Source organism: Convolutriloba macropyga, chromosome 1 (genome assembly GCF_964194025.1).
Source record: "Convolutriloba macropyga chromosome 1, txConMacr16.3, whole genome shotgun sequence".
Taxonomy (NCBI): domain Eukaryota; kingdom Metazoa; phylum Xenacoelomorpha; order Acoela; family Convolutidae; genus Convolutriloba; species Convolutriloba macropyga.
The window spans coordinates 30,201,706-30,217,577 of NC_134468.1; the positions used below are offsets into that span (position 1 = coordinate 30,201,706).

A 15,872-nucleotide genomic window follows, 5' to 3' on the forward strand; every position below is an offset into this window, starting at 1 on the left:
TATTTTATAGTCGGCTAAATTCGTTCTGGTTAATTTAGCAATGGGGTAAATTGGGTAAGTTGGCATTGGGTAAAATGGCAGGTTGGGTAAAATGGCATTAGGTATAATGGCATTGGGTAAAATGGAATTGGGTAAATTGTCCTGACACCAGCAAGAAGTATGTAAACAGAAATGAACGGGGATTCATTTTGTGAATTGGTGTACCAAATAATAGAGTTGTAAAAAAAGTGAGAAATAGCGCAAGATATTGATGGAGGATTGAACACAGCTCTTTTCTTCTTTGCAGCGAAAAAATAAACGAAACTACTAACCCGCTAAAATTGTGTATACTTTTCTGAGGCATAGAAGGGCATTGCGGTCCGAGGAAGGCAGAAACAGATTTTTGCTACATTAAGTGCAAACTAAGTGATTGGTCCTCAATTTTGAGTGGGATGTGATTTCTTAAAGAAACAAATGGAAAAAATTTAAAAAACAGGATTTTAATTACGGTATCCACAAAAAATGAGCTTTATGACGCAAGTAATAAGACAAATTGACCAAACGATTAAACAAATGCCCTCATAGGATCAAGCAGAAGCTTAGGTTGTGTCGTTTTCGAGTGTAGTTGTTACTATAATGTTAAAAACTTTCAAATTTCAGATTGTCGATTTCTCTACTATAAGAAAAAAATTACAATTCCTAGATAATGGGGCAATTGTTATAGAAATAAATTAATTCAAGGAAAGAATGAAAATCAGTCGATGGTTGTCACTTTCCACAAAGGAACGGTGAATATTTGAGAGAAAGGTTAAATATTTAAATCATTTTGTTGTTTTTTGATGAGTCCTTTTGCAACTTCTGAGGACTATCTGCTCAGATTTAAAAGCACTTTAGTTAACGGTTGTGGCGATGACTTATATTTGGATTTTTTTTCGGGCGCCAGCGCCTCTTAAATTACTCAAAAGCATAGCCTGTTGTGTTGACGCACTTTACAAGACGTTGTCTCAGTACTACAAAGTGTTCAATCGAAACCAAAAACATCTTTGACAGAAGCGCTACGCAAATTTTTGTAGTGTGCATTTAAAAAAAAAATGAATAAAGTGAGACATTTTCAAAAAACTGCGTATGAATGGTTATCGAAAAGTGAATTAGATGACAATGGTGGTTCTGAATATAAAATTAAGATACAGTTTTTAGTTTCAGAAAAGCCAAAAACTTTGCCGACTACGTGGTAAAATTTTGAAAAAAACGCTGTTTATTTTATTTTAATTACCTCTTTTTTGGACAAACCAATGGTCAAAGGGTCACGACTCTGTTGTAATAGGTGTAAAAATGAGATCCAGTAAGGCGATAATACTACAATTATAACAGTGCAATCTTCTCAAAATTCGACACAATCAAAAAATTTTTCTATTGCTTTCGTTTCTTAATAGGGTGAACTGAATAGTGAAAGAGTTGCGCATCTGATAGTGAATAAGTAAATTACCTTCGTAACAAAAACCCATTCTTGTCATTCTTGTCATGTTCGTGCAGTTCAAAATGTTTGCTATGTTTGAGGAAAAATGAGGAATCAAAAATGCTTCGGGAAAAAAGAAGAATTTTTAATGAACGAAACTAGACGCAACAAGTGAATAGATATTCATACAAAACGTACAAAAGGTGACAAAATAAAAAAAACATAGCAGGACAAGTCCTGACGTACAGTTCAACGAATTTTCATTGACTAAACAAAAAACTAGACCTAGAACGGACTATGAATGGATTGGCAAAACCATATGGAAAAAATTAAAAAAAAAACAGTAAAAATTAAAGTGAAATTGCCGCATGTGAACATAAAACCAATAGCGAGAAATCGAATTTTTGTTCAAACACCATTTTCTCACTCTACTTTAAATTTCGAGCGAATAAATTTTACGCCGCAAAACCACTCGCTTTTTCGCTCCGCTTCCTGTTTCGGCGTGACCAAAATCACTACTCCAATTTGACTTCAAAAATCATGAAAATGTGTGAACAGATCTTAAAAACATAGCTAGAAGAATTCCGGAAGCGACTCGAAGCGTCAGAACTTCAAATAAAAAACCGTAAATGCAGCGGCAGCAATTACCATTTGTATTGAACCATTCATTACACTCGTTACCTCCCAGGGTCTTTTCTGAAAATTGGTGTCTTAAACCACTGTCACCAAGAGAAACTGCAGCAAAACTTTATATTGAAAACGTTTGGTCACGTTAAAAAAGTCCGAAATAATTAACATGGTCAAAATACTGATAGGCTGAAAAAACTGACAGGTCTATCAATTGCCCTCAAATAATTCATGATTCTAATCTCAAAGATCACTAAAGCAAACGGCAGATAATAATCTTAGAAACTAAGTTGAATCTTTTCAAAAAAGAGTGCTCAAATTAAAGAATCAGATAACCACTACAATACACTCCTAATCACTGAAATTAAGACAAAAAACAACACATACTTCTTCCTTGTAGTACATATGCTAGACAACATGATTTCAAACTGATTCAAAAATTAAATTGATCATAAAAAAACATAAGCAGAAGAAGAATACTTAAAGGCAAAAAATCGGTTAAATTAAAACCAAGAGCGGACGAAATTTGCAATAACCAAGAATAAGAAGAAATTTTGGAGAAGGCTTGCTAGCAGACTCTCAGTACTGCCTTATGTCGAATGAAATCAATTGCAAACCAAAGAAATGACGAAAATCTAAGAAAAAGCTGAAATGATTCGAATTTTTAACAACTGAAAAAATCAAAATATCGAAAATAAATGTAGCTGCCAGCACAAACCTAGAATGACACTAACTAGAATATAAAAAATATGGACACAATGTAAGGAACACCGTAACAAAAAGACAATCTTGATTTTTTGAAAGTTAAAAATCAAATTAAAAAAAATCAAGAAACACGAATGCTTTTCTTGTTCAGCATTTGAGACATAGAAAAGATAACGAGGCATCCAACACGAAGATCTATCCTCTTGAAGAGAACAAAGAAATTGTAAAATAATGAAAAATACGAAACATCGTAACATTTTGCAAAAAAATGGTCAAAAAAAATTTTAAGACTGCATTGTTGAAAAAGTTTCAATTATTTTTCAAAAACTTAACGCCAAAAAATGATTGACTTTTTATTGAAACGAAATTTTAGTACCTCATGGGCTATTTCTAGTAAGTAAATCCAAAATACAAAAAAAAATTGACAAAAATCGGAAAAAACTACCAAAATGGGATTCTCATATGTACAATTTTATAAACCAAAATTACATCTAGGTAGAAAGAGGCGTTTAGTATATGAATTATCAAAAAAATTTGCCATATATACTGATTTTTGACAGAAAGACGGTTAAAAGATCCAAAAATGAAGAAATTAATAGAAAAAAAAAGCCAAAAGTTAACTAAAAATCAAAAAATTTGTGCCAATTTTGAACTTGAAACGCATATTCAGGCTCTGCAAAACACTGCGGTATCAATTTCTGAGGTTGACATTCCAATAGAGCATCGAATAAAAGTTAATTCCACAAAAAACCAAATTACAAGCAAAAAAGGTTATCTATATGTGCCATTCAAGTCAAAAACTACTTTCACAGTCCAAAAGTCATTCACTAAACGCGGCGCATGATCAAAAAACTTCTCTCGCTCAGAAAAAATTAGTTCACGCGGCAATTTTACTCACTTTCGCTTATAGGTCAAAACAGCGTCTGAACGAATAGTACTTCCGGTGAATAAAAAACCTTGAGAAAACCAATACTCCTCTTCGAGTCGTAAAAAAAAGAACATAGCCGGAAGAATTCCGGAAACGACTCGAAGTGAAAATCCATTTAACGCCATCCAATTCTCACCAAACTAAACATGCCGTCACTAATTTATGATTATCTTGAAACAAAACCATGAAACAAAAAAAGTAAAAACAATAAAATCAAATCTGTTAAAATATGATAAAAAATCTGATCAAACTTTGTTATAAATTGAGATCCCATTAAAACTATCTCTGCCAAAATAACTTCATCAAAACAACTAGTACTTACAAAAACCACTTATGTGAATTTTGAAAAAAAAATACTTTAGGCTAAATTATAGAAAAAAAGCTCTTTAAAAACAACTTTCACTGAAAAACTGGAAAAAGTTACTAAATTTGTTAATATTTCAAAAGCATATAAATCCAAAGAAAAATTCCCTTCAGTCAATAGGGTATCCAGATGCTAGCAAAACAATAGCCAAGTTATAATAGGCTAAGAAACTTTGGCTAAAACAAAATAATCGTCGAAAAAACGCAAAAATTAGCCCGAAAATCAGCAAAATACATTAAAAATCTCCGAATTATCATAAAATTCATATGAATTTCCAAAAAACTTCAAACCACTACCGAAACAAGCCTAAAATTAAAACAAAATCATAAACAAACCTCTTAACCAAAATAAATGAACAAAAAAACTGCTTCAAAATGCCGCACGTGAACAAAAAAATTTCGCTCGCTTAGAGAAAATTTTTTCACACATCAATTTCTTGCTCTCTCAAAGCGGTATGAACAAAAACCACTCTCTTTTTGCTCCACTCTTCACTTTTGTTCAGCACCAAAATCACTCCAAATTTTTTCATGCGTTTCATTTCCCGCTTCAAAAATCACTCCAATAAAATTGATTAAAAAAAAGGACTTCTCCAATACTCCTCTTCGAGTCGTAAAAAAGACAGCGCCCCAATACATTTCAAATTCTTTGAATTGTAATAAGGTTCAAGGAAATGAAAATCTGCTTTAAGAAACACGCTTAACTCAAAGTCTAACACAAGACTTGAATATGAGTTGAAACCGTTTATCATATTTCCGACGTCTTGGCTGACCTGATTACAAGAGTAGTTTTTAAGATAACTGAACCTAAGCATCTAATGATAAAAATTAGCCTTCTTGAGCATGAATTTCTACAGGCTTGTGAAACAGGTCACCGCCAAGTAGATATATGTCATAAACTGAGATGACAATTACAAATTTAACCAGATATTGGGAATTTAAAACGGCGCACTTCTAAACGCCATTATACATTTCAGAGAAACAAATCTTAAAAAATATTTTAAAAAGCAGAGACCGCGATTAATGAAACTAAATGGGATTAAAATAAAGAAATCTTTAAACATAAGTTGATTGTTTTTACGAAGTTTCTAAATAAGTTTCTTTTTTGCATTTTTGTGCTTTACACAGCCAGTTCGTTTTAAATAAACTTTTTTTGCAAGTTTAGATGCCAAAATTTTAATGGTTTAAATTACGAAAACGTTTTGGAGGCTTTATCTATATAACTGTAAATGATCTCAAGCAAAAACTGAAGCATCATACAATAGGTGTATATCATTGGTTTCAAACGACATTCATTCAAATACTCATTACATGTTATTGAAAGCCCTGCAGGCTTTACGGTATAAAATTACCGATCAAGTAAACAAATGCACACTTATTTTTTGTCTGATTTGTTTCTCTCATGGCTCACATAAACAACCCGGCAAAACCCCTCCAAATTCCTGTGATTTGTTTGCAGTAAAATGTCGTCTCGTTGACTCCAATTTAATTAAAGGAGATGAAATGAAGGCATACTGCTGAAATTAACATGATGATAATCAAAATATTAAGAAACAAAACAAGCAAATTAAAGAAAGCAGAACTGTTTCACGAAATACCAACCAAAGCTTCTGGCGTTGTCAAATTGACGGGTAAATGAATTCCGGAGCACTCATAAATTTGAGCTCCCTAAGAAAGTACACATTAAAGCTAAAACTTCAGTGTAATTTCAAATTTTTAGATTTCATTTTTGAAGAAAAAAGTTGACCATTGTTGCTGGTGAGTATTAGAGGTGCAGATAGTTTGTTTATTATCAGAACATTTAATGTCTGGTTGATCTTCAAGAAACAAACCCATTTAGAAAACCCCTTCAGTGGCCCGTTCTGGATTCATCAAGCTATGTCTAGTTTTGCTCCTCATTGATGTTAAATATTACTCACTGAGTAAACGAAGAACTGCCAGGATCATCCAAGTTGGTAACTTCAAGTAAGAAATTATCAAAGTTGCCTATATGTGACCAAGTCAACTCCACATTCCCTTCATCTCTGTACCTAATGTCAAGGTTAAAAGGTGAGTTTGGGAGAGTGAAAGACTGGTTGTACAATGCTGTGCTCTCGATTCCGTTTGCAATTGCAATGATCCACACATCATACTCAGTCGCGGGTTCCAAGTTGTCGAGGGTTTGGGTATCTGAAGGCGTTGACGTTGTAACCTTTCCTGGAGTGCTGCTGGATTGATCAGCACCCAATTTTTGAAATGCTAAAGCACATAACAGATCTTTTGTCGTCAAGAACATGTTTGATAGACGGTAGAAAGAACAACCACATACAAATTGTGCATAAAATAAGTCTCGGGCAGCTCATTTTAGAGGTTAAAATTTATTAAAAAAATAAACTTGGCTTGATCAGCTGATGATTTGAGGAGCCACAAAACCAAAAAAAAACCTGTCTAAAGAGTCATCCAAGTGCAGGAACTTAGAGGCAGTTTGGGTAATGGTGTAGCACATTAGAATTTCGAGTTAAAATTTCTGGTTATCCTAACCCCCCCCCCCCCCCTAACACATTTCTGCTAGTCCTCGAATGAATAGGTCGAATGGGACCCATTGATGACATGTAAATGTTAAGTGGGTTGCTTTTCTTGTGATGAATAGTTTGTTCAGAATAATAGTTGCGTACCTGAAAACAGTTTACTGTTAATTATTATTATTATCATTCTTTCGAATCCAGCTGCGATTCATTTGTTGCACCTGCTTAGAAACCCGATAGATAGTATTCATTTTATAAACACGGAATAATCAATTATAAAAATAATGTTCGAAGAGCGTAGCTTTTGTTCGTCAGACCTTTTAAACAAAATTGTTTTTTTCACAAAAGCGGAAAAGCTGATATAATAATAATAATAATAAATTGTTTACGGATTACGCAAGTAGTGTGTGTTTCTCCGTTTGACTCCACGACGCAAGGACGCATTGGCCGTCCAACCTGGAGTGAGAGTTCATCGCTCGCTCACTACTTCGTAGCTCACCGTTCGTGCTTCGCACTCACTCTCGCTCAGAATTCCCACAACAACTTGAACAACCTCACCGTCCTCACCCCATGAAGTCAATGCGAAGAAACACACACTACTTGCCTCGCCGGCGGGCCAGCTACGCATATTGTAAAAATTAGAATTATTATTGATTAAATATATTCATATGCTGATAAAAATAATTGAATAAATATGTTCACATAATGATAAAAAATAATTCGAATGCCTGTGTATCCGCACTTTGGCAAGCATATAATTTCTGCTATACTATGATAGATACCCCCTTATTCGTAATCAAGATTCTCGTCATTACATTCAATTAATAAGGTTGATAGATATTCTTTAATCTTGAAAAGGTTTGATATTATATAATCTCTAGGAAACAAATTATTCAAATAACTTTTTCATACTGTTTAATTCTTCAATCATATTTCTAATAGAGTCAGGATTTAATTTATAATAACATGCAGTTTCATAGATTAAATGATTTATCAAAATCTTATCACTAAAATGTAATATAATACTAGGAGTAGTTTTCACAGCTGCAAGAACGACTGTCTCATCTTGTTGTAGTCTACTACTAGCATAGTCTATAAACATACAACTATGTTCAACCGCTTTCAAAACAACTTCCTTATTATCTTTTAATTCATCACTTGCAAATTCAAACCATGCACAATTTCTATCAATTAATTTCAACATTAAATCTTTATCAAAAATTATATCTTCTTCATCATCGTTCTCATTCATATTTAAATAATAATTAATTATTGTTTCTTCTTTTGAATATGTAAAATTACTTCGTTCATATGGTTCTTCAATATCATCACAATATTCATTCAAACATTTTTCAGATATTTCACACACATTAACAAATTCAATAAATTTTCGATTTATAGGTGAAGTAGAATTCGAATCAAGCCATTCAACTAAACATTTCTCTTCATACATATAACCATCACTACACATAACAGGATTTCTGATTCCAATACTATTGATAGGACACTTCGGTATCATTTATATATACACAATTATTTGAATTAAATATAGTTGAGAGTAAAATTGAAATAATTATATTAGAAATTGATAAAAATACTAATAATACAGATATTAAATACATAGCCAATCTAAAATTATAAAATTCATTATCAGTTTGAATCATCATTTATAATTAAATAAATTATCCAAATATCAATGAAAACGAAATTATATCCAAAATCTCCAGTACGAGTAGTAATATCAGGTCCATCAGGCTGTGGAAAAACCTGTTTATTAACAAAATTAATAACTGAAATAATTAATGATTATAATGAAATATATATTTATTCTCCATCAATCTATCAAGAAACATATTCAAAATTGATAGAATGTTTCGAAAAAAAATACCACCAAAATCAATTCCCAAAGTATTGAAAAATAATAAATCTATTGATGACATTATTAGTGATGAAAAATTTGAACCTTCTGAAATCCATATATTTCCCTATCAAAACATTGATGAATTAAAATATCCAGAAGAATACGAAACCGAATCAACTGCTATTTTATTTGACGATCTCAATCAAAAAGAAATGGAAGATTCAAGAGTAGCAGCACAATTCAAAAGATCACGAAATAAAAATATTTCTGTTTTCATTATTAGTCAAGATTATTATGAACTACCAAAAAGAACAATAAGAGAAAACAGTAATGTTTTTCACTTATTCAGACCAAATAATAGTAGGAATGTTCAAAGTCTATATCAAGATAAAGCCAGTATGGATATGATTATTGATGAATTTAAATACTTATGCAATAGCTGTTGGCAAACTAAATTTCAACCATTGACAATCGATATGTCGAAAGATAAATATTGTGGAAGATATAGAGTAGGATTAGATACTATTTTTGTTCCTAATTCTGATCCGTTGTTTTGAAATTATAAATGACGTTTTATTCTCCTAAGAATGATGAAGAGTTAGAAAAAATCAAAACAATTATCGAACAGAAAAAAAATATCAAAAAAATGAATCTCAATAAGAAAATACAGAAACAAACACTAAATTATGATTTAGCTGAGCAATATGCTCCCATTACAAATCTCCAGAAAAAAACAACTGAAGATATTAAGAAGGGTCAACAGGAACAAAAACTAGCTATTGAAGACCAAACAAAAGCAATTAGAGATCAAACAAAAATAATGACTAATATGCTTCCAGAATTACCAGAAGAAATGCCAGCAATACCAGATAACGAAGTACAAATAAACGCTATTGATGGTGGTATTTCCGATAAACTTAATCGTATAACAAACAATGGTAGCTATGCTAAATTTAATTTTATAAAAAATGATTTAAATAATTATTCTATTAATGAAAAACCTTTTCAAATCGTTGACAAAAAATAAAAATTTGATAATAAAGAATATGAAACATCCCCAAATTTCTTCGAATTATTTAGGCCTAACAATAAAATAACTGCTAATAATTTATCAATAATAGAAAGAGAAGCTCTCCTAGGTTTTGTAGAATATGCGGGTGGGTTAGGTAGAGATGTGAAATCTAAATTATATCAAGCTATTAAATTAACAGAAGCATCAAATGAAGATTCAGATTTCGATGGAAATGCAGAAAATTTTGCTGATATAGAATTACAACGCGAGGAAAATGCTTTCAATAGAGCACTTGAAGGTAGAGGTGTTACTAACTATGTATTCTTATCATCAAATCCCGACTCTCTAGTTGAAAGATTAGAAGTCCTTGTAGGTGAACATTTTGCAGGTAATAAAAATGCATACAGAGAAGCTTCAGCAATTTTACATGAACTCTTAAGAATGGGTGAACTTTCAAAAATTGAATATGAGAACGGAATGAATATTTTCATTGAATAAATGAATGAACTTCTACCAGTTTTAGATTCTTTTGAAAAAAATACTCGCCCTTTACCACAAATTACTAATGAAGTTAGTTTCAAGACTGATTATTTTAAATTAACTTTTCAAGATAGTATTGACGTTTCAGATGGTGATTATATTATGGGAGTTACTTCTTTTAATACTTATAATTCTATATTCATCGTAAATTCTAAAAATAATAAAACTGTTTATCATGATGGAGTCGAATGGAGAGAGATAATTTTTCCCTATGGAGCTTATGAGATTGAACAGATTAATGATGAAGTTAGTAGACAACTTTCTCTCAAACTTGAATTTGAAGAAAGCCCCATAATTATTGAAGCTAACACTGCCACACTTCATTCTATTATTCATCTTAGTGATAATTACAAAATTGATTTCACACAACCTAATACTCTTCGAAATCTTCTAGGATTTGAACCAAAAATCATATCAAATACATTTAATTATTCTAAGAATAAAGTTAATATTATCGATATACATCGTATTCATTTGTGTTGTGATTGTATAGTGGGATCTCTGCAAAATGGTCAACCCTCAAATATTTCATTCACAATTATTTTAAATGAAGTTCCTGGTGCAAAAATTGTTCGTGAACCTAATCTTGTTCTTTATAAACATATATATAAAGATAAGATAGACAATATAGGATTTTGGTTTGAAGACAACAATGGAAATCGAGTTGAAATGCATGGAGAATCAATAGAATTTACTCTTCATATGAAAAAGAATTCTTAATATATAAATGACTCTAAATCCAAATCCAAAGTCAAAAACAAAACCTATAATCCAACCGAAACCAATAAAAAAGACTAAGCTCACTAATGAAAATTATACTAAACTCAGGAAACTATCGGGAGGTGGTTTTGTTCGAACTTATAAACAATGATTTTGTCAATATAAATGGCTGAAAATTTTGTACAAATTACTACATCAGAAAACTACCAGTTGGATAGACCTGAAATAATCGATAAAACGAAATATAAATCAGATTTTGTTGCATATCGCCCGACTTCAATGGTGGCTGTTAATGGAACTTCCCCTTTCAATATTGTTATTCCTAGAGAAGATGTCTATTCAGATCCAAGAGATTCATATATAGATTTAGAAGTAGAAATTGTTAAAAATGCACCACCCGTACCACCTGCAACTGATCGGTATGCAGATGGAGACAATATACAACCGAATAATTTGTTTGGTATTAGTTTATTCAGAGAGATGTCATTAAAGTCATTTGGTTCAAAAGCATTAGAAACTATTGATAATGTTTATATTGCTAGTCTGATGTACAAACTTTTATCTGATAATGAAGAAGATATGATGATTATCTATAGGAAAGATTCGGGTGATGGAACAGCAATTGATGAAACAAAACATGATAGATTAATCAACGATACACCAGAAAAAGGTACAATTTTTACTAGAATCTATTTGAAAGATGTTTTTGGTTATATAGCTCATCTCGATAAAGTAAATTATGGTCTGGGATATACTCTAACAATGAAACGAGCAGATATTGGCCAAAGTATATATAATACAATCGCTGGTGATGCTGCTGCTAGTAATGCTAAAATAGAAATTAAAGATATTGTTTGTTATGTTAGACATGATACCCCGTCATTTGATAATATCTCTCTTGTTAATGAACATATTCTAGCAAAAAAGAACACAGAATATTCATATGCAGCAAGAACGGTATCATCAAAACAAGTGAATTCAAATAATAAATGGAGAATGGAAATTGGATCTTTATCTGGTATTAATATTCCGATATATGTTATTGTAGGATTTCAATCTCAAGCAAGATTAGGTCCCAATCAACGACAAAATAATGCAATATTTGATAGGCTAGATGTTATTGAAGCTTCTTGTAATATTGTTTAAGTTAGGTATCCTTAACATGAATATCAAGTAGATTTTGATCGCAATATGTATAACGAACCCTACAATGAAATTCGAAGATTTTACAAAGACTATATTAAAGGTGAAGGATCACCAAACATTTCATTTAAAGATTTTAAGAAACTTTATAACCTTTGGGTATTTGATCTCAGAAACCAAAAAGATAATCCTTCATCACAACCAATTTCAGTTGATTTCAAATTTAGAGTAGGATATGATGCGGTAGGTGCAGATTATCAAGCAACAGCTTTAATACTATCACAAAAGATTATTTCAGTATCAAGCGATGGTCAACGACAATTTGATATTATCTAAATGAATAATTTTATGAAACAACACAATCTACAAAATAAGTCAACATCAGCAAAAAAAATAATTGAAGTTGCTAATAATATAGGTTTAACAGACTTCAGAATATATATTAGAACAGATAAATTAAAAACAAATCAAGGTATTATAAATTTAACAGAAAACCCCAATAAAGGAACTCACTGGGTTGCTTTCTATGTCTCACCATTAAAAGAAGCAGTTTATTTCGATAGTTTTTGTGTTGAGATTCCAAAAAGTATAGCTAATCAACTAATTGAAAAAAATGGGAAATGGTGTGAGTCTTATGTTAGTTCCAACTCAATACAAAATATTAATGAATATAATTGTGCTAGTTATTGTTTATATTTCCTATATTTAATGAATAGTGGTCAAAGTTTCAAAAAGGCTATTATGACGATAATAAATGACTGATAAATTTGGAAGACCAGTTTATAAGGGAAATAGTAATAATGCAAATGGTGTTACTAAGAGTTATGTTCGAGCGAATTATATTGAATCTGAATTGGAAGAAGATATTGATATGAAACAGAAATTTAAAATTAAAAACTTAGTTGAGCCCAGTGATGCAAATGATGCTGCTAACAAAGCATATGTTGATAAAATATTAATGAAAGTACATTACTAAGAATTCCAATATATGAACCACTAACAAATGATTATGTATCCCTAAAAAATACAATGTCAGATAAGGTAGTTGAATTAGCTACTACAATTTATGTCAAAGACGATATCTCAATTAAAAATTATAACAAAAACAAATGATACAATAGATTCAATTGATATTGCTAATCATGATTTTACTCCGGAAATAGTAACTCTACCAACAAAACAACACATGGATGAAAAAATTGATGAAAGATCACTACTACGAATTCCGTATTATGAAAATTTTCAAAACGATTATATTCATCTTGTAAATGGGTTAACTGAAGTTAACTTTGCAACCACTGAATATGTTGATTCTAAGTTAAAGAGAACTAGGAGATCAATAAATGAACATCCTGACATACTGCGTAAAGATTTGGAACACACATTTGGAAGTAAATTTGTATATAATAATTTTTATGAAATTTATTCAACTGGTAGAACTAACGCTAGTAGTGAGATTTCTCCAGATCACAGTTTTCTTGGAATACCATATACTATTTTCACAGTTACAGGACCAAATGCAAAAGTAGCACAAATTCATATTTCTAATCTTAATGTGAATATTGGCTCTCAATACACACTACGATTTTTAATTAGATCACAATCACTGAAAAATATTAAATTTGGATTCTCAAATCAAAGTAGTACTGATCATGCTTTAACTTATGATTTTCAACTTATTGAGTCAACTGCAACTCACACTAATTCTAATGAGTTCAATGTATTTATTGATTTGGCTTCGTTTTCTGTCGGTGAAACAGTAGAAATAGCTGCGTTATATATTGAAGCATTAAACACTTCAGATCAAATAAATGCAGATATAGATTTAAAATTTCAACATAAAGTTATAAATAGTGATGATCCAACAGGTGAATATGATCTAGTTACTAAGCGATATATAGACTCACATAGTAATATTGTTTATAATAACAAAATAAACAACTTTAACAACAATAGACTAACAAATATTGCAACCCCAGTTAACACTAATGATGCTGCTACGAAAAACTATATCGATAATGATAACACAATTGTTAGAAATAACAAAAATAACAATTTCAATAATAATATAATTAGTAATATTGGAAACCCAGTTAATACTAATGATGCTGCAAATAAGAATTACATAGATAACCATAATAATATAGTATATAATAACAAAGAAAATAGTTTCAATAACAACAAAATTACAGATATTGGAAATCCTGTAAATGCAAATGATGCTGTCAATAAAGCATATATCGATAGTGATACAACAATTGTTAGAAATAACAAAAATAACAATTTCAATAATAACAGAATTATAAATATTGGATATCCAGTTGATGATAAGGATGCTGTTACTAAAAGTTATATTGATGATAATGTAAAAGCAGCTATCTCAACACATCCATATGTTCTGAAATATCAATTAGAGAAAATCTTTGCATCACCACACATTTTTGATAAATTTTATAGGTTAAAATATAATGAATTTCCTTTCAATGGTGGTAATAATACAACAAGTTACACTGTTAATGATTTATCATTCTTAGGTGAAAAATACGAACGATATAAGTGCATAGGAGGTAATAGTTTTACAATGCATATTCCAAAAAATAATCTACCAGAATTAATACAAAACAAAACTTATAAGATGACATTTATTATGCGTGGTGTTAATAATAGTATTGGTAAGACAGTTGGGTTAGGAATTTGGAAAGAAGGGGGTATGCAATCTGAAAAAAATTCAATATTGAAGGAATCTTGGTCTTTTGCAGAAAGTGAAGAAGTTATTAATAATGCTAATAAATTCAATTTCTTCTTACGGTTAAATGGAGAAAGTGCTAATCTCGGTATAAACGATGAAGTAGATGTTGCTGCTTTATATATTAAAGAAATTGGTACAATCAACAATTTCAACGACACAAGAATAACCAATGTAAAAAATCCTGTTGCAATGTTGCAACTAAACAATATGTAGATAATCGCAATCGAGTTATCGAAATTAAATCAAAAACTATTATGCTATCTAGTGGAAGAATAATTCGTGCAGGTTTAAGTGGTTCATTTAATACTACTATGACTCAAAATATTATAATTAACGGATCAAGCGTAACAAGTTTTACCAAACCTTCAAATGAAGATAGATCTATAACAGTATTTCAAAATCCTATTGAATTATCAAGTGGTGATGAATTAACTTTCCATTCTAGTAATAGTGTTGATGTTTTTGCAATTTGGGTTGAAGTTGACCTGTAATTTGCTTAGATAAATGGATAACTATTATGTAATTTTCAGAAATGGTAAAATGATCGATTATCAATTGGTAAAAAATGGTGTGTTAAATGCAAATGAAAATGATACAGTTATTGAGTTTAAATTCGATCCAAATCTAACAAAATTATCACTCGACGAAAATAACAATATTGTTCAAACAAATATTATATCGAATGATAAGAGGATATTACAACTAATAATGAAATATTTGCTAACTAATAATATTTTCAAATATGCTAATAAAGTTAACACTGGAGAATTAGATTATGACAAATTTATAAAATATATAGAAAATAGTCTAGATTTTAAACTATTAAATGACTAATACCTATAAAGACTTAAACAAAGATATTGAAGCAGATCTCATCTCAGTTAGAAAGAAAGATAATGATATCCGAGATTTACAATATAATTACCTAAAAATTAATTATGAAGGGGTGATTAAGAAGTTAATTGATGATGAAGAGAAATTCAAGAAAAAATACAAAGCCCTAAACACAAAGAAAGGCATCTCAATCATAGCAGGAATAATTAGTGGAATTTTAGGTGTTAGCTCTGGAATAACACTAACAGCAACAGGTGTAGGTGCGATCGCGGGTGTTCCAGTAATAGCTACTAGTGGTCTATTAATTTCGATCGCAGTTACAGCTATTAACGAATATATTTCTAAATTAAAAGAACGCTATATCAGATTAAGAACTTTTGTTAATAAAATAAGAGTTGATTATGAAAAAGTATTGAAGAAATCGATGGCTGACAAAGTTATTGATGAGAAAGAA

General features: G+C 30.6%; 1 protein-coding gene across 1 annotated transcript in view; it reads right to left on the minus strand.

Moving 5' to 3' along the window:
• LOC142337736 (uncharacterized) overlaps positions 1-15,872 on the minus strand; it is a 55,059-nt gene that overhangs the window by 12,349 nt on the left and 26,838 nt on the right. The window contains exon 4 of the mRNA XM_075387215.1: positions 5,975-6,293. Within this exon, the coding sequence (XP_075243330.1) occupies positions 5,975-6,293 (319 nt within the window). The remainder of the gene's footprint in view (positions 1-5,974; positions 6,294-15,872) is intronic.